This window comes from Ursus arctos, unplaced genomic scaffold, assembly GCF_023065955.2.
Source record: "Ursus arctos isolate Adak ecotype North America unplaced genomic scaffold, UrsArc2.0 scaffold_19, whole genome shotgun sequence".
Taxonomy (NCBI): domain Eukaryota; kingdom Metazoa; phylum Chordata; class Mammalia; order Carnivora; family Ursidae; genus Ursus; species Ursus arctos.
In genome coordinates, this window is record NW_026622863.1 from 41,715,233 (window position 1) to 41,733,402 (window position 18,170).

The 18,170-nt window shown below is 37.9% G+C and overlaps 1 protein-coding gene across 11 annotated transcripts in view; it reads left to right on the forward strand.

Annotated features, from left to right (window-relative positions):
* Positions 1 to 18,170, forward strand: part of ZNF461 (zinc finger protein 461) — a 74,571-nt gene that overhangs the window by 25,993 nt on the left and 30,408 nt on the right. For 5 of the 11 annotated variants that reach the window (XM_057314725.1, XM_057314722.1, XM_057314723.1 and 2 more), the window contains 2 exons: positions 16,835 to 16,961; positions 17,833 to 17,928. In XM_057314725.1, the coding sequence (XP_057170708.1) occupies positions 16,835 to 16,961; positions 17,833 to 17,928 (223 nt within the window). Of the gene's footprint in view, positions 1 to 5,502; positions 5,593 to 16,265; positions 16,421 to 16,813; positions 16,962 to 17,832; positions 17,929 to 18,170 lie in introns of those variants that run through there. The other 6 variants (XM_044378839.3, XM_057314727.1, XM_057314726.1 and 3 more) reach the window with 6 other exon arrangements.

Genomic DNA, 18,170 nt, shown 5'->3' on the forward strand with positions numbered 1-18,170 from the left:
ATAAGTTGAAAGGAAGCAGAAGGAAATATGGAAGGAATTTTATAAAGATAAAAATTGTATGTGTTAGAAAACAGGAACAGCTTATCATTAATAAAATAATAAGACAAATCGCAAATTAGGAAAGAAAGAGAAAGTGCAATATAAAAATTTAAAAAGGGGAAAATCCATAGAAACAAAGGAATTAAAAAGAATCTTGAAAAAGTACTTTATTGGATTATTTGCAAATGTATCTTATTTATCTACATATATACCATTTTAATTGCTCTTAAGATCTGAATTTCTGTTTGGTGTCATTTCTTTTTAGCTTGAATATCTTCCTTCAGCATTTCCTATAGTTTGTGTCTTTTGATCATAAGTAGTCTCAGCTCTCTTTACGTGAAAATGTCTTTGTTTTTTGTTTTTTTTTTAAAGATTTTATTTATTCGACAGAGATAGAGACAGCCAGAGAGAGAGGGAACACAAGCAGGGGGAGTGGGAGAGGAAGAAGCAGGCTCATAGCGGAGGAGCCTGATGTGGGGCTCGATCCCATAATGCCGGGATCACGCCCTGAGCCGAAGGCAGATGCTTAACTGCTGTGCCACCCAGGCGCCCCATGAAAATGTCTTTGTTACACCTTAATTTATCAAGTAAGTCAGGAAATGTATCCTCTTCTATTTTCTGGAAGAATTTATTGAATTGTATTATTTCTTCCTCAATTGTCTGATAGAATTCAACAACAAAGGCATCTGTGGTAAGCAGAATAATGACCCCTAGAGATGTCTATGTGCTAATCCTGGAAGCTGTGAATATGGTACCTTATGTGGCAAGAAGGAATTTACAGGTGTTATTAAATTAATGATTTTTAAATAGGGAGATTATTTTTGATTATCTGAAGAATCAGGATCAGAGGGAGATGTGAGAATGTAATGTGTATATTAGAGAAATGCAATGTTACTGGCTTTGAAGATGGGGGAAAGAGGCCATGATCCATGTAAGTGGCCTCTAGAGGCTAGACGAGGCAAAGAGAAGGCAAGGAAATAGACTCTTTACTAAAGCCACCAGAAAGGTACACAGCTCTGCTGACACCTGGATTTAGTCTAGTGAAACCCTTGTTGGACTTCTAACATACAGAACTGAGTTAATAAATTTGTTGTTTTAAGCTACTATATTTGTTATAGCAACAGTAGAAAGTGAATACACCATCTGAATTTGAAGTTTTCTTCATGGGGAGACTTTAATTTCTTTAATTGATATAGGGTTTTGGGGGTTTTATTTCTTTTTTTTTTTTAAGATTTTATTTATTTATTTATTTATTTATTTATTTATTTATTTATTTATTTATTTATTCGTGAGAGAGGGAGAGAGCACAAGTGAGGGGCAGAGGGAGAAGTAGACTCCCTGATGAGCAGGGAGCCTCATGCGGGGCTCCATCCCAGGACCCCAGGACCATGACCCCAGCTGAAGGCAGACGCTCAACCAACTGAGCCACCCACATGCCCCAGTTTTATTTCTTCTTGAATTAGTTGAGTAATTCGTGTCTTTCAAGAAATTCATTTATTTCCATTTAGATGTCAAATTTATTAGTGTAAAGTTGTTTATAATATTCCCTTATTATCCTTTCAATGCCTGTCAGATCTATAGTAATGCCCCTCTCTTAATTCCTGATGTTAATAATTTGTCTTTTTTTCTTGTTGAGTATATTAGCAGTTTATTAATTTTATTGATCTTTTCAAAAATCAGCTTTTAGTTTTGATTTTTCTTTCCAGTTTGCCCTTGTCTTGATTGCTATTTCATTGATTATTGATCTAATTCTTTCCTTTTTCCTGCATACTTTAGGGTTAATTTTCTCCTCTTTTTTGAGTTCAAAATTCCCTTTTTTCGGGGCGCCTGGGTGGCACAGTGGTTAAGCGTCTGCCTTCGGCTCAGGGCATGATCCCGGCGTTATGGGATCGAGCCCCACATCAGGCTCCTCCGCTATGAGCCTGCTTCTTCCTCTCCCACTCCCCCTGCTTGTGTTCCCTCTCTCTCTGGCTGTCTCTATCTCTGTCGAATAAATAAAATCTTAAAAAAAAAAAAAAATTCCCTTTTTTCTTTTACCCATGGGCTACTTAGAAGAGTGTTCTTTAACTTACAAATTTGGGGGCACTTTTTCAGATTTTTCTGAGAATTCATTTTTAATTTATTTAATTCATAATTCTGTTGTGGTCAGAGAACATACTCTGTGATATCAGTCCTTTTAAATTTATTGAGACTTGTTTTATGGCCCAAAATGTGGACTGTTTTGGTGAATGCTCAGTGTGCATTTGGGGGGAAAAAAAAAAGCGGTGTTATACTATTGTTGGATAGAGTGTTTATCAGTTAGGTCAAGTGTTTTGTATTAGTACTCAACTCTTATATATCTTTTCTGATTTTTGGTCACTTGGTCTATCAATTACTGGGAGAGGACTGTTGAAACCTACACATACAGCTGTTTATTTGTCTGTTACAATTCTGTCAGTTTTGCTTTATGTTTTGAAATTCTGTTAGTAGGTGCATGCATATTTAGGATTACTATGTCCTTTTTTTTTTTAAGTTTATTTATTTATTTATTTATTTTTAAGTGATCTCTATACCCAATGGGGGTTCGAGCTCACAACCCTGAGATCATGAGTTGCACACTCTTCTGACTGAGCCAGCCAGGTGTCCCAAGATTCCTATATCTTCTTGATGAATTAATCCCTTTATTATGAAATGTTCCTTTTGATAATATTCTTTTTCTTGCATTCTGTTTATTAATATAACTGCTTTAGCTTTCTTTTATTGTTATTTCATGGCATATCTTTTTCCATCCTTTTATTTTAACTTATTTTAAGTGTATCTCCTATAACAGCATATAGTTTGATCCTGCTTTTTTATGCAGTCTGATAATCTCCACCTTCGATTATCTAGACCAGGAGTTAGCAATCTGTGGTATGCTGGCCAAATCTAGCCTGTAGCCTCAAGCTAAGAATGGTTTTGCATTTCTGAAGGGTTATAAATAATAAAGAAGAATATGTGATAGGGACTATATGTGACTCATAGAGCCTAAGGTATTCACTATCTGAACCTTTCCAGAAAAAGTTTGTTGACTTCTCCATGAACTGTTTAAATTGAATGTAATTATTAGGTTTTAATCTATTATCTTGTCATCTATTTTTCCTTTTTCCCCCCTATTTTTCTGCCTTCTCTTGGACAAGTTGTATCTTTGTTTAGTATTCCATGTATCTCCACTACCTTTTAGAACTCCATTTATGTCCATTATAGGATTATTAGCTATACTGTTTTTACTTTTTTATTGTTTTAGAGGTTGTTCTAAGGTTTCCAATATGCTTTTGAAAAGACTTTATTACAGTCTTACAGTAATTATACAACTTCACAAATACTGCAAAAATCTTATGACTAGATACTTCCATTTTCCCTTCACATCTTTTTTTTCTATTGTTCTCATATATTTTATTTCGAAATGCATTAAAACCACAAAGCTTTCTCTTCTTTAAATGGTCAGTTATCTTTTAAAGAAATTATGAAATGAAAATGATATCTTTTCTTTTTACCCCCAAATTTATTTTTTATAGTACTCTTCATTCCTCTGTGGATAGAAGTTTTTACCTAGTATCAATTTTTGTCCCCCTGGAGAACTTGCTTTAACATTTTTTATAGCACAGGTCTTTTGGTGAAGAATCCTCTCAGTTTTCATTTCTCTTGAAAAACAATTTAAAAAAAAACAACAACACCAAAGCTTTATTTCCCCATCATTCTGAAAGATTTTAGTTGGATATAGAATTATAGGTTGACAGCTTTCTTTCAGCATTTTAAAGATACTGTTTTGTTCTTTTGCCTCCATTGTTATTAATGGAAATTAGTCTTTGATTCCTGTTGTTGTTCCCCTCTGAATAATGTGTCTTTTGTAGGGAAGGGAGTCTGTTGCTTTTAAGTTTTGTTTTTTTTTCCCTATCCTTGGTGTTCAGCAGGTTGATTATAATGGTCATAGGTATAATATTCTTTGTTTGTTTGCTTTTTAAGTTTATTTAAGTAATCTCTGCACCCAATGTGGGGTTCAAACTCACAACTCTGAGATCAAGAGTCCCATGTTTTTCCAACTGAGCTAGCCAGACAACCCTAGCATTCTTTGTTTTTATGTTACTTGGGATTCATTGAGCTTTTTGAATCTATGGGTTGCTTTTTTAAAAATGATTTGGAAAATATTTTGCCCATTGGTTCTAAGGATTTTTTTTTTTTTTGCTTTGTTTTTCTCTTCTGAATCTCCAATTACGTGTATGTTGGACTGATAGTGTTTCATAGATTATTATGGCTCTGATTACTTTTTTTTTCCCCCAGTCTTTTTTTCTCTCTGGACCCTCAGCGGGTGATTCCAGTAGACTTGTCCTGAAGTTTACTTGATCTTTTCTTCTCTTGTGTTTAATCTGCTATAGATCCTTTCAGTGAATTTTTTATTTCTTGATATCAGGATTTGCTTTTGGTTCTTTTTTAAAGTACCTAAATTTCTCTAAACTTTGTTTGCTAATTTCAACATCTGAATTATTATTGGTGTTTCTATTAAGTGATTTTCTCGAGTATGGGTCATATTTTCTTCTTTTTTTTTTTGCATTTCTAGTAATCTCTTACTAGTAATCATTTCTAATAATTTTTTATTGTATACTCAACATTGTATATTATATATTGTTGACTGACTCTGGATCTTGTTAATCCCCTCTTAGAAGAACTTAGCTCTACCAGATAATTCATATAATTATACATAATATAAAGCATGGTATTTAAAACATCATGGTACTATTGTATTAATAGATCAAGGGAACAGAATAGAAAAATTTAGAAATATACCTGCATATGGTAATTTAATATCGATAAAAGTGATATATTAAAACAGCAGGCTAAAGATAGACTTTTTATTGAGGTACAATTGGCATGTAACGTTACGTTAGTTTTGGGTGCACAACATAGTGGTTTGGTATATGTATATGTAACAAAATGATCAGCACAGTAAGTCTAGTTAATATCTGTTACCACACATAGTTACAAGTTTTTTTCTTTTCTTTTTTTTTTTTTTAAAGATTTTATTTATTTGACAGAGAGAGAGAGACAGCCAGTGAGAGAGGGAACACAAGCAGGGGGAGTGGGAGAGGAAGAAGCAGGCTCCCAGCGGAGGAGCCTGATGTGGGGCTCGATCCCATAATGCCGGGATCACGCCCTGAGCCGAAGGCAGACGCTTAACCGCTGTGCCACCCAGGCGCCCCACAAGTTTTTTTTTTTCTTATGATGAAAACTTTTCGGATCTAGTCCTTTAGCAACTTTCAAATATACAATACAGTGTTAATAGCTATAGTCACCATGTTGTACATAATATCCCCAGGGCTTATTAATTTTATAACTGGAAGTCTATACCTTTTGACCAGCTTCACCCACTTCACCAGCCCCCCACCACCTCTGACAACCACCAATCTGTTCTCTGTATCTATGAGTTTGATTTTTGTTTTCTGTTTTTAGATTTCACATATAAGTGGTACTCATCTTTCTCTGTCTGACTTATTTCACCTATTATAATGCCATCAAGGTCCATCCAAGTTGTTGGAAATGGTAAGATTTCCTTTTTTTTTTTTAAATTTTATTTATTTTTATTTATTTGAGAGAGAGCATGAGCAAGAGGAGGGGCAGAGGGAGAGGGACAAGCAGACTCCCTGCTGAGTGGGGAGCCTGACACAGGGCTTGATCCCAAGACCTGAGATCATGACCTGAGCTGAAGTCAGATGCTTAACTGACTGAGCCACCCAAGCGCCCCCCTCTTTTTTAATGTGGGATCTACACCCAGTGTGGCTCCCAGTGTGGAGCTTGAACTCAGAACATTGAGATCAAGATCTGAGCTGGGATTAAGAGTTGGACACTTAACCAACTGAGCCACCCAGTTGCCCCTCTTTTTTTTAATGGCTGAATAACATGCTTATGTATATGTGTGTGTGTATCACATTTTCTGTATCCATTTATCCATTGGAAGACACTTAGGTTGTTTCTATATGTTGCCAATTATAAATAATGCTGCAGTGAACATGGAGGTCCCTGTATCTTTCCAAGTAGATAGTTTCACTTCTTCTGGATAAATACATAGAAGTGGAATTGCTGCATCGTATGGTAGTTCTGGTTTTAATTTTTTTGAGGAATCTTCATACTCTTTTCTGTAGTAGGCTCACCAATTCTGTAGTAGATTCTCACCAGTGTACAAGTATTCCTTTTTCTCTACATCCTAGCCAACACTTGTCATGTCTTGTGTTTTTTTATAATAGCCATTCTGACAGGTGTGAGGCAGTATCTCATTATGGTTTTGATTTGCATTTCCCTGATAATCAGTGATTTTGAACACATTTTCATGTTAGCCATTTTTATGCTGTCATTGAAGAAAGGTCTATTCAAATCCTCTGCCCATTTTTGTTTTTAATGTTTTCTTATTATATTATGTTAGTCACCGTACAGTACATCCCTGGTTTCCGTTGTAAAGCTTCATGCTTTGTTAGTTGCGTATAACACCCAGTGCACCATGCAAAACGTGCCCTCCTCACTACCCATCACTACTCCATCCCATTCCCCCACCCCCCTCCCCTCTGAAGCCCTGTTTGTTTCTCAGAGTCCATAGTCTCTCATGCTTCATTCCCCCTTCTGATTACCCCTACTTTCTTTTTTTTTTTTTTTTATTGATTTTTTATTATATTATGTTAGTCACCATATAGTACATCCCCGGTTTCCGATGTAAGGCTCGATGATTCATTAGTTGTATATAACACCCAGTGCACCATGCAATACGTGCCCTCCTTACTACCCATCACCGGCCTATCCCGTTCCCCCACCCCCCTCCACTCTGTAGCCCTCAGTTTGTTTCTCATAGTCCATAGTCTCTCATGTTTCATTCCCCCTTCTGATTACCCCCCCTTTCTTTATCCCTTTCTTCCCCTACTGATCATTCTAGTTCTTATGTTCCATAGATGAGAGAAATCATATGATAGTTGTCTTTCTCTGCTTGACTTATTTCACTTAGCATTATCTCCTCCAGTGCTGTCCATGTTGTAGCAAATGTTGAGAACTCGTTCTTTCTGATAGCTGAGTAATATTCCATTGTATATATGGACCACAACTTCTTAATCCAGTCATCTGTTGAAGGGCATCTCGGCTCCTTCCACGATTTAGCTATTGTGGACATTGCTGCTATGAACATTGGTGTGCATATGGCTCTTCTCTTTACTACGTCTGTATCTTTGGGGTAAACACCCAGTAGTGCAATGGCTGGATCATAGGGTAGCTCAATTTTTAACTTTTTAAGGGACCTCCATACTGTTTTCCAGAGTGGCTGTACCAACTTGCGTTCCCACCAACAATGTAGGAGGGATCCCCTTTCTCCACATCCTCTCCAACAATTGTTGTTTCTTGCCTTGTCTATTTTTGCCATTCTAACTGGCGTAAGGTGGTATCTCAGTGTGGTTTTGATTTGAATTTCCTTGATGGCTAATGATTTTGAACATTTTTTCATGTGTCTGTTAGCCATTTGTATGTCTTCATTGGAAAAGTGTCTGTTCATTTCTTCTGCCCATTTTTTGATTTATTTGTTTCTCGTGTATTGAGTTTGAGAAGTTCTTTGTAGATCTTGGATACCAGTCCTTTATCTGTAGTGTCATTTACAAATATATTCTCCCATTCCGTGGGCTGCCTCTTAGTTTTTCTGACTGTTTCCTTGGCTGTGCAGAAACTTTTAATCTTGATGAAGTCCCATAAATTCATTTTATCTTTTGTTTCTCTTGCCTTTGGGGATGTATCATGAAAAAGGTTGCTTTGGCCGATGTCGTAGAGGTTGCTGCCTATGTTCTCCTCTAGAATTTTGATGGATTCCTGTCTCACATCGAGGTCTTTCATCCATTTGGAGTTTATTTTTGTGTATGGTGTGAGAGAGTGGTCAAGTTTCATTCTTTTGCACGTAGCTGTCCAATTTTCCCAGCACCATTTATTGAAGAGACTGTCTTTTTCCCACCGGATGTTTTTTCCTGCTTTATCAAATATTAGTTGCCCAAAGAGCCGAGGGTCCATTTCTGGGCTCTCTATTCTGTTCCATTGGTCTATGTGTCTGTTTTTGTGCCAGTACCATGCTGTCTTTGTGATCACAGCTTTGTAGTACAGCTCGAAGTCCGGCATTGTGATGCCCCCAGCTTTGTTTTTCCTTTTCAACAGTTCCTTGGAGATTCGGGGCCTTTTCTGGTTCCATACAAATTTAAGGACTGTTTGTTCCAGTTCTTTGAAAAATGTCCTCGGTATTTTGATCGGGATAGCATTGAACGTGTAGATTGCTCTGGGTAGCATGGACATTTTAACTATGTTAATTCTTCCGATCCATGAGCATGGAATATCTTTCCATCTTTTTATGTCTTCCTCAATGTCTTTTAAGAGTGATTTATAGTTTCTAGAATAAAGGTCCTTTACGTCTCTGGTTAAGTTAATTCCAAGGTAACGTATGGTTTTTGGTGCTATTGTAAATGGGATGGATTCCCTAATTTCTCTTTCTTTGTTCTCGTTATTCGTGTACAGAAATGCAACTGATTTCTGAGCATTGATTTTGTATCCCGCCACGTTACTGAATTGCTCTATAACTTCTAATAGTTTGGGAGTGGCTTCTTTTGGGTTTTCCATATAGAGTATCATGTCATCTGCGAAGAGAGACATTTTGACTTCTTCTTTGCCGATTTGAATACCTTTGATCCCTTTTTGTTGTCTGATTGCTGTTGCAAGGACTTCTAGTACTATGTTGAATAATAGTGGCGAGAGTGGGCATCCTTGTCGTGTTCCTGATCTTAAGGGAAAGGCTTCCAGCTTTTCCCCATTGAGAATAATATTTGCAGTAGGCTTTTCATAGATGGCTTTTATGAGATTGAGAAATGTACCTTCTATTCCTACACTCTGAAGGGTTTTAATCAGGAAAGGATGCTGTATTTTGTCAAATGCTTTTTCGGCATCAATTGAGAGGATCATATGGTTCCTGAGTCTTTTCTTGTTGATATGATGTATCACACTGATCGATTTGCGAATGTTGAACCACCCTTGCATCCCAGGGATGAATCCCACTTGGTCATGATGGATAATTCTTTTAATGTACTGTTGGATTCTATTAGCCAGGATCTTGTTGAGGATTTTGGCGCCCATATTCATTAGGGAAATCGGTCTGTAATTCTTCTTTTTGAGGGGGTCTTTGCCTGGTTTGGGGATCAAGGTAATATTGGCCTCATAGAATGAGTTTGGTAGTTTCCTTCTGTTTCTTAATTTTGAAATAGCTTTAGGAGAATATGTATTATTTCTTCTTTGAATGTTTGGAGGAATTCCCCAGGAAAACCATCTGGGCCTGGAGTTTTGTTATTTGGAAGGTTGTTTATCACTGCCTCAATCTCTTCATAATTAATTGGCCTGTTTAAAAAATCAATTTCTTCCTGTTTCAGTCTTGGTAGTTTATAGGTTTCCAGCAAGGCCTCCATCTCTTCCAGACTGCTTAGTTTATTGGCATATAGCTGTTGGTAAAAGATTCTAATAATCCTTCCAATTTCATTATTCTTGGTTGTTACCTCTCCCTTTTCTTTCTTTTTTTTTTTTTTTTTAAAGATTTTATTTATTTATTTGACAGAGTAGAGACAGCCAGCGAGAGAGGGAACACAAGCAGGGGGAGTGGGAGAGGAAGAAGCAGGCTCCCAGCAGAGGAGCCTGATGTGGGGCTCAATCCCATAACGCCGGGATCACACCCTGAGCCGAAGGCAGACGCTTAACCGCTGTGCCACCCAGTTGCCCCCCATACCTCTCCCTTTTCATTCATAATTTTATTAATTTGTGTCCTTTGTCTATTCTTTTGGATATGTCTTGCCAGCGGTCTGTCAGTTTTATTGATTCTCTCAAAGAACCAGCTAGTTCTAGTTCTGTTGATCTGCTCTTCTGTACTCCTGGTTTCTAATTCAGTGATTTCTGCTCTAATCTTGGTCAGCTGCTTCCTCGTGAGTGGATTAGGCCTGTCCCTCTGTTGCTGTTCCAGCTTCTTGAGGTGAGAATATAAAAACTGCATTTTAGATTTTTCTATTCTTTTGAGTGAGGCTTGGATGGCTATGTATTTTCCCCTTAGGACTGCCTTTGCAGTATCGCATAGGTTTTGGACCATTGTGTTTTCATTCTCGTTGGTCTTCATAAATTGTTTAAATTGACTTTTGATTTCCTGGTTTATTGAATCATTCCTGAGCAGGAAGGTTCTTAGTCTCCAAGTGTTTGAGTTTCTTCCAAATTTTTCCTTGTGGTTGAGTTCCAATTTCAGAGTGTTGTGGTCTGAGAATATGCAGGGAACAATTTCAGACTTTTGGTATCGGTTGAGACCTGTTTTGTGACCCAGAACATGGTCTATTCTTGAGAATGTTCCATGGGCATTAGAATAGAATGAGTATTCTTTGGTTCTGGGGTGTAGTGTTCTATATATATCTATGAGGTCCAACTCGTCAAGTATGGCATTCAAAGATCTTGTTTCTTTGCTGATTTCTTGCTTAGGTGATCTGTCTATTGCTGATAGTGGAGTGTTGAGGTCTCCTGCTATTAGTGTATCTTTATCTATATGTCTCTTTATTGTGGTTAAGAGTTGGCTTGTGTATCTTGCTGCTCCCCTGTTGGGGGCATAGATATTTATAATTGTCATATCCACTTGTTGGATACATCCTTTAAGAATGATATAGTGCCCTTCTGTGTCTCTAACTATAGTCTTTAGTTTAAAATCCAATCTCTCTGATATGAGAATTGCTACCCGAGCTTTCTTTTGAGGTCCATTGGCGTGGAAGATGGTATTCCATCCCTTTACTTTCAGTCTAAATGTATCTTCAGGTTCAAAATGAGTCTCTTGTAGACAGCAAATGGATGGGTCACGTCTTTTTATCCAATCTGCAAACCTGTGGCATTTATGGGAGCATTTAGGCCATTTACATTGAGACTGACTATTGAGAGATATGATTTTAATGATGCCATGTTGCGAGTAAAGTCTTTGTTTCTATAGATTGTGACTTTCTGTTCTGTATCACTCTTGGGGCCTTTTTACTTTTATAGAACCCCCCCTTAATATCTCCTGTAGGGCTGGTTTTGTGGTTACGAAATTGGTCAATGACTGGCGATTCTGGAAGGTCTTTATTTCTCCATCAATTCTGAATGACAGCCTTGCTGGACAAAGGATCCTTGGCTGCATGTTTTTCTCTGAAAGAGCTTTAAAAATGCCCCCTCAACCCTTTCTCTCATTCCAGGTCTGTGTAGACAGGTCTGACGTAATTCTGATACCTTTGCCTTGGTACGTGAGAAATTTCTTTGCCCTGGCCGCTTTCAATACCGTATCCTTGGATCTAATATTTGCGAGTTGCACTATGACGTGACGTGGTGTAGGTTTGTCATGGTTGAGCTTGGGAGAGGTCCTCTCTGCCTCTTGGACACGAATGTTTGTTTCCTTTGCTAGATTCGGGAAGTTTTCAGCTACAATTTGTTCAAATATCTCTTCTAGACCTCTGTTTTTCTCCACCCCCTCGGGGATGCCGATGATTCTGACGTTAGAACGTGTCATTGAGTCAGTATTCTCCCGTAACCTACATTCCTGAGTGTGGATTTTTTTGAGTCCAGATTCTATTTTAGCTTTTTCTTCTACTGACCCATCCTCCAATTCACTGATACGTTCTTACTGCCTCATTCACCCTGGCCGTCAGAGCCTCTAGTTTTGCCTGCATTTGGCTCATAGAATTTTTAATTTCTGCCAGATTCGCTCTCATTTCCGCCCTTAGGCAGTCTATATTCTCATTAATATTTTCGTTAATACTTTTTTCAAGTGTACACATTATCTTGACCATTGTTACTCTGAATTCCATATCTGATAATTTGGTTATATCCATATCCATTAGTTCTGTGGCAGAGGCCACAGACTCATTGTCTTTTCTTTCTGGGGGGGATTTCTCCTTCTCGTCATTCTGATGAGGAGAGGTTGCGGGGTTGTCCAGAGCCCAAATTATTGACCGGGACCCAGGCCGTGCGCCCTTGTTTTATAGGGATCTTAGGGATGTGGGCTTTTTTTTTTTTTTAAAGATTTTATTTATTTATATGACAGAGAGACAGCCAGCGAGAGAGGGAACACAAGCAGGGGAGTTGGGAAGGAAGAAGCATGCTCCCAGTGGAGGAGCCCGATGCGGGACTTGATTCCGGAACGCAGGGATCACCTACTGAGCCGAAGACAGACGCTTAAGTACTGCGCCACCCAGGCACCCGGGGATGTGGGCTTCTTGATTTTTCAGCCTGCCTTCTGTGTTCTGGGGGAGGGGCCTGCCGCGCCGATACTCAGGCAACCCTGTTTGGGGAGAGTCTCCGTGTCCCCTGCGAGGGGGAATGGGGATGGGCACACTGTGAGCCGGTATTTCCAGGCTTTTGTTCTCTGGTGGCTTTCCTTGGCGGTTTTCTGTGCCTCTTCTGAGAGTCAGAGCAGCAGTGGCCAGATCTCAGCCTCTGTCTCAGAACAGAGGGATCGTGGACCGTTCTCCACTGATGTTCTGGCCACTATAACTCTGTTTCTGTTGGCGCTGCTCAACCCTGCAGCGTCCTGGGATGTGCGCCCACACCCGGCCACCCAGCCCTCATTTCCAGGGCCGTGGCGTCTCTGTCCTTTGAGTTTCTAACACCGCCAGCCGCCCCCGCGCGCTTCCAGAGCTCCCGGTCTTAGTCTGTTTCCAGTGAGCACACTGGAGTTCTGTGAGAAGTCTGGTGGCGCGCACTCCCCGGCTCACGGTCTTAGTCTGCTCTCTCGCTGATGCCGGTCCGCGAGTCCGCCCGCTCCCCGGTGCAGGTGGCTACCGCTTCCCGGCACCCGAACGCGGCGACTCCCTCCCCCTTCCATTTATCTTCCGATATCTGTGCGCGGTTTCACGGCTCCCCGCTTTGTACCTCAATACTCAGCGCTGGAGATGTTCATTTGTAGAGATTCAGATGTATCTTCCTGCGTCTCAACCTGATTCTGTGGATATTCAGGCTGGTCTGGTCCATATCCAGCTCGACTCAGGGGAACGCCTGAAAAAAGGGGTCCCCTACTCCTCCGCCATCTTCCCTCTGTCCATTTTTAATTCAGATTATTTGGGGTTCTTTGCTATCGACTTGTATGAGTTCTTATATTTTGATTATTAAACCCTTATCAGATACATGATTTACAAAAATTTTCTCCCTTTTCATTTTGTTGATGGTTTTCTTTGCTGTGCAGAAGATTTTTAGTTGGATATAGTCCCGTTTGTTTATTTTTGCTTTTGTTGCCTTTGCTGTTTTGGTATCAAATCCAAAAAGCCATTGCCAAGTACCTTTACCACCTATGGTTTCTTCTAGAAGTTTTATAATTTCAGGTTTTACATTCAAGTCTTTAATCCATTTTGAGTTGATTTTTATGTGTGGTGTAAGATAGTGGTATAGTTTAATTCTTATTCATGTGGCTGTCCAGTTTTCTCAACATCATTTATTGAAGAGACTGTCTTTTCCCCATTGTATATTCTTGTGTCCTTTGTCATAAATTAATTGATCATACACGTGTGGGCTCCCTATTCTGTTTCGCTGATCTATGTGTCTGTTTTTATGCCGGTACCATACTGTTTTGAGTACTATAACTTTGTAATGTGTTTTGAAATCACAACATGTGATGTCTCTAGCTTTGTTCCTTTTTCTCAAGATTGCTTTGGCTATTTGAGGTCTTTGATGGTTTCATACAAATTTTAGGATTGTTTGTTTTATTTCTGTGAAAAATTCCATTGGGACTTGAAGGATTACATCGTATCTGTAGATTGCCTTGAGTAGTATGGATATTTTATCAGTGTTAATTCTTCCATTCCTTAAGCATGGACTGTCTTTTCATTTATTTGTGTCTTTTTCAGTTTCTTTCATCAGCATCTTATAGTTTCCATTATACAATTCTTTTACCTCCTTGGTTAAAGATAGACTATTGATAAATACTGTTGGATAGCTGGGTAGCCATTTGGAAAAGATAAAGCCCAATCTGTATCTCATCTACCATATAGGATAAACTCCAATTAAATTGAATGATTTAATTTTTTTAAGAAAGAAATTTATTTATTTGGCAGGCGGAGAGAGAGAGCACAAGCAGGCAGAGTAGCATGTAGAGGGAGAAGTAGGCTCCCCACTAAGGAAGGAGCCCAATGCGAGGCTCGATCCCAGGACCCTGGGATGATGACTGAGGCAAAGGCAGTCGCTTAACCAACTGAGCCACCCAAGTGCCCCTGAATGATTTGATTTTTAAAAATGCAATCATAATATTACTAGACTAAAACATGGGAGTATTCCTCCATAACTTTGATGTGAGGAAGGACTTTCTAACTAGGGTTCAAAATTCTAGAAACTAAAAGAGAAAGTATTAACAAATTTGATAACAAAAAATAAAAAACTTCTGCATGGCAAGAAACACTGGTAAGCAAAGTCAGAAGAGAAATGATAAAATGGGGAATGTATTTACAATTCATATACAGACACTGAACTTATCATCTAATTTATAAAGACTAAGAAATTTTAAAAAGAGACAAATGGCCCAGTAGGAAAAGAGTCGAAGGACATGATCAGAAATTTCACAGAAAAAGAAATATAAAAACCCCCAAAAAGAAAAATACTCAACTCATAATTCAAGAAATGCCATTTAAAATTCTGACATATAATTTCTTTATCATATTAAATTGATAAAGACAAAATGTTTTGACAAAATGCTTTGCTGCCTTGGCTGTGAGGAAATGAGTACTCTCATGTATTGCTGGTGTCTGACAAAATGGTCCAGCTGATGTGGAGGGCAACTTGACAGCATCTACCAAAATTACAAATGCGTTTTCCATTTAGACCTAGCAATCTGATTTCTGAGGCTCTCTGGCATAGATATTCCTGTAGGTATACAAAATGACATATTTACAGAAGTATTCATTGCATACTATTGTTTGTTAGAGCAGAAGATTGGAAACAACCAAGTGTCCATCTTGAGATGTCTGGTTAAATAAACTATGATAAATAGAAAAATGGAGGATATGTACCTATAGAAAAATAAGGAAACCATTAACTTTAGAATTTAAAAATCAAGTACAGAACAGTGTATATATTATAGTATTTTACCTTCTGTTAAAATTGTGTAAAATAATATATATATATTTGTATTTGCTTAAAGATATTGCAAAGACTTAAGAAGAAACATAAAATTGCTCGTCTATAAGGGGTTAGGAGGTTGGGAGACAAAATGGAAAGGACAAGGGTGGGCATAAGACATCTGAATGTTTATCTTTTTTGTTCTGAACCATTTAAGAAAGGAAAATAAAATATGAAAATAAAAACTTGTCATTAAGGTTGGTGATTTTCTCAAGTTGTATTCGGTTACATAGTTATAGTGATAGAGTAGGATGAGAGTTAGATTTATCTAGGATTCAGGCTTTGCTTAGCAAGTATGAAAAAGAAGTTCACACTAGGCATCATTATGAAGTTGGATGATTAGCTGAATATAGAATTTAAATTGGATATGAGGGGGAGAAGAGGTATGAGTGTGGTGAGTGACAATGTAAAGGTGTCCAGAGAGACAGTTGATATTTTAGAGATGTTGAAGTTACTATTAATGATGAGGTCTAGGATAGTGATACAAAGAGTGAACTAGAGTGGAAGAGAAGATCATTGGAGAGGAGGTGAGGGAATTGGGAGGTCAGGATAATAGATGGAATACTTTATATAGATATTTGAAATCACTGAGAATTAAGATAAGAGTAGTATTGGAGATGGTGGCACTGAGCCTGGAGCTAAAATTCCTGAGGGGGAATATCTCGATGTTAGCGTATCACTGCAGTAGGTAGAGGTAATGCATGTATAGTCTGATGAAATGATGACATTAGATTTTAGAGAAGGAGGGACAGTTGCTGGCACCAGCAATGAGAATAAGGGACAGAATGAGATTGAGGATGGAGTAGGATTGTAGGAGAAAAACCAGCCACCCAGTTGAGATGTCCTCACAGGAAATGGTGTTGTCAGGAAAAAATGGTTAATTGAATCACACATGAGAAATCTTTGAACTTTTCCACAATTTTGACTTTTCCAAATAGACATTATGAGAACTGGTGTAAGGTGTTTTCTCACTGGGTGGAGAGATATTTTTATAATCCAGCTTCAAAAGTCACATAGTCATTTCTGCTATACTTTATAAGTTGAGTAAGTCACAACTGTTTTCCCAGGATCAGGTTCAAGGGCAGAGGACATAGACCTTATACCAATGGTGTGGGGGCATGTCAAGGTTACACTGAAGAAGAGCATATGGGATGGGAGTTGTTGTTCTGTCCTTGGAAAATACAGTCTGCACTGGATATTTACTAAAGAATTTGCATAAAAGGTAAAAATGCTTATGACATAATCATAATGATGAAGAAAAATCTTCAAGTCCTTTTTCTGAAGATAGAGGTTTTCATAAGACATTATGGAAAGATTAAAAAATTTCTAACTATTTAACTTAGCTGGAAACCTCTACGTATTTTTTTAAACTTCTACGTGACTGATTAACAGTTTTCCATCCTATGCAAGAGGATATGTCTGCAGAAATTGAATTTTTAAGAACATGTAGGCACTCTCCTTCATTTCCACTAAATTCCTTTTTGACCTATGTCACAAGCTTCCAACCTTTGCCTATATACTCACTATACACTATATATACTATCCCTTTCCTGCATGCTTTCTTTTAGCACCTCTTCTTCCTTTTGAAAAATATTTCTTATAATTTCAAAAATAGTACTGTTATTTGTCATTTTAGGGGTTGGTGATGTTCAAAGATGTGGCTATAGATGTCTCTCAGGAGGAATGGGAATGCCTGAACTCTACACAGAGGGATTTGTACAAAGATGTGATGTTGGAGAACTATAGCAACCTGGTTTCATTGGGTAAAGTTATCTGCCTCTTATAATTTAGAATCTGTTTCTTGGAATTTCTTCTTACTTTGCCATGAATTTTAGGGCTACCTTTCAAATAACTAGATGAATTTTTTCTTTGCATAGAAACGAGCACACCTAGATAGGTTGGATCTTCATTTTCCCCATCCTCTGGTCCTTATAATTAATGTTCTTCCTTGATGATTAAAGAATAGAATTGGAATTCTGTGCCATTGAAGCTTAGGCTTAATTATTTAATTATCTAATATTAATAAATTAATTGTTAAGTTGTTAATGGTCAAAAAACCCACTTCATCTTTTGTTTCATTTGCACTGTGCTGCTAAACCTGTAAGTGCATTGGTGTAGATTAAAACTCAACACGGGGGACCTGGGTGTGAAGCTCTTTAGCTTTCCCAGTTAATGTAGTGATGGACTGAATCAAGAAATAGCACTTACTGATTAGTGCTGAAATGAACACTATTCCATTTCCTACAACAAATGTGCTCTCTTTTAAACAATTTGCATTTGGGAGTTACATTCTAAGAACTTTTCATTTAACATTGAAAACTTTTCATTTAACATTGAAAAGTATCTGAAATGAGCATACTAAGGAAGCTGTTTTTTCCTTATAGAGAAGTAGAGACAGAAAGCTTATCTAATTTAAATAGCATTTTATCACCTATTTATTTGCTTTGTTTTTTATCTTGAGTTTACCTGAATATGAGTGTTTAATTTTTTTCTTTTTTTTGTCTGTAGACTTACCTAATACCCATTTTGTGCTATAGTCTATTTTTTTTATCAAATTTTTTTTTATCAATTCTGAATCATAGTGTTTGGGTACTTTGATTTCTACTTCATCTCCATTTCTTTTCTTATAACCAGGACTTTCTATATCTAAGCCGGCTGTGATCTCTTCATTAGAGCAAGGGAAGGAGCCCTGGATGGTTGTGAGGGAAGTGGCAGGAGGACGGTGCCCAGGTGAGTCAGCAATGATCAGGAGGCAGGAAGCTATTTCAAGGAGTAAGCCAACTGGTCAGAATGTTGGGCTGGTAAGGTTATTTTAGATAAATTAGGGAAAACCTGATTTCAAAGCTAATTACAACACTATGTAATCAAATAGTGTGATACTGGCATAAAGATAGACATATAGATCAGTGGAATAGAATAGGGGTGCCTGAGTGACTTAGTTGCTTAAGTGTCTGACTCTTGATTTCAGCTCA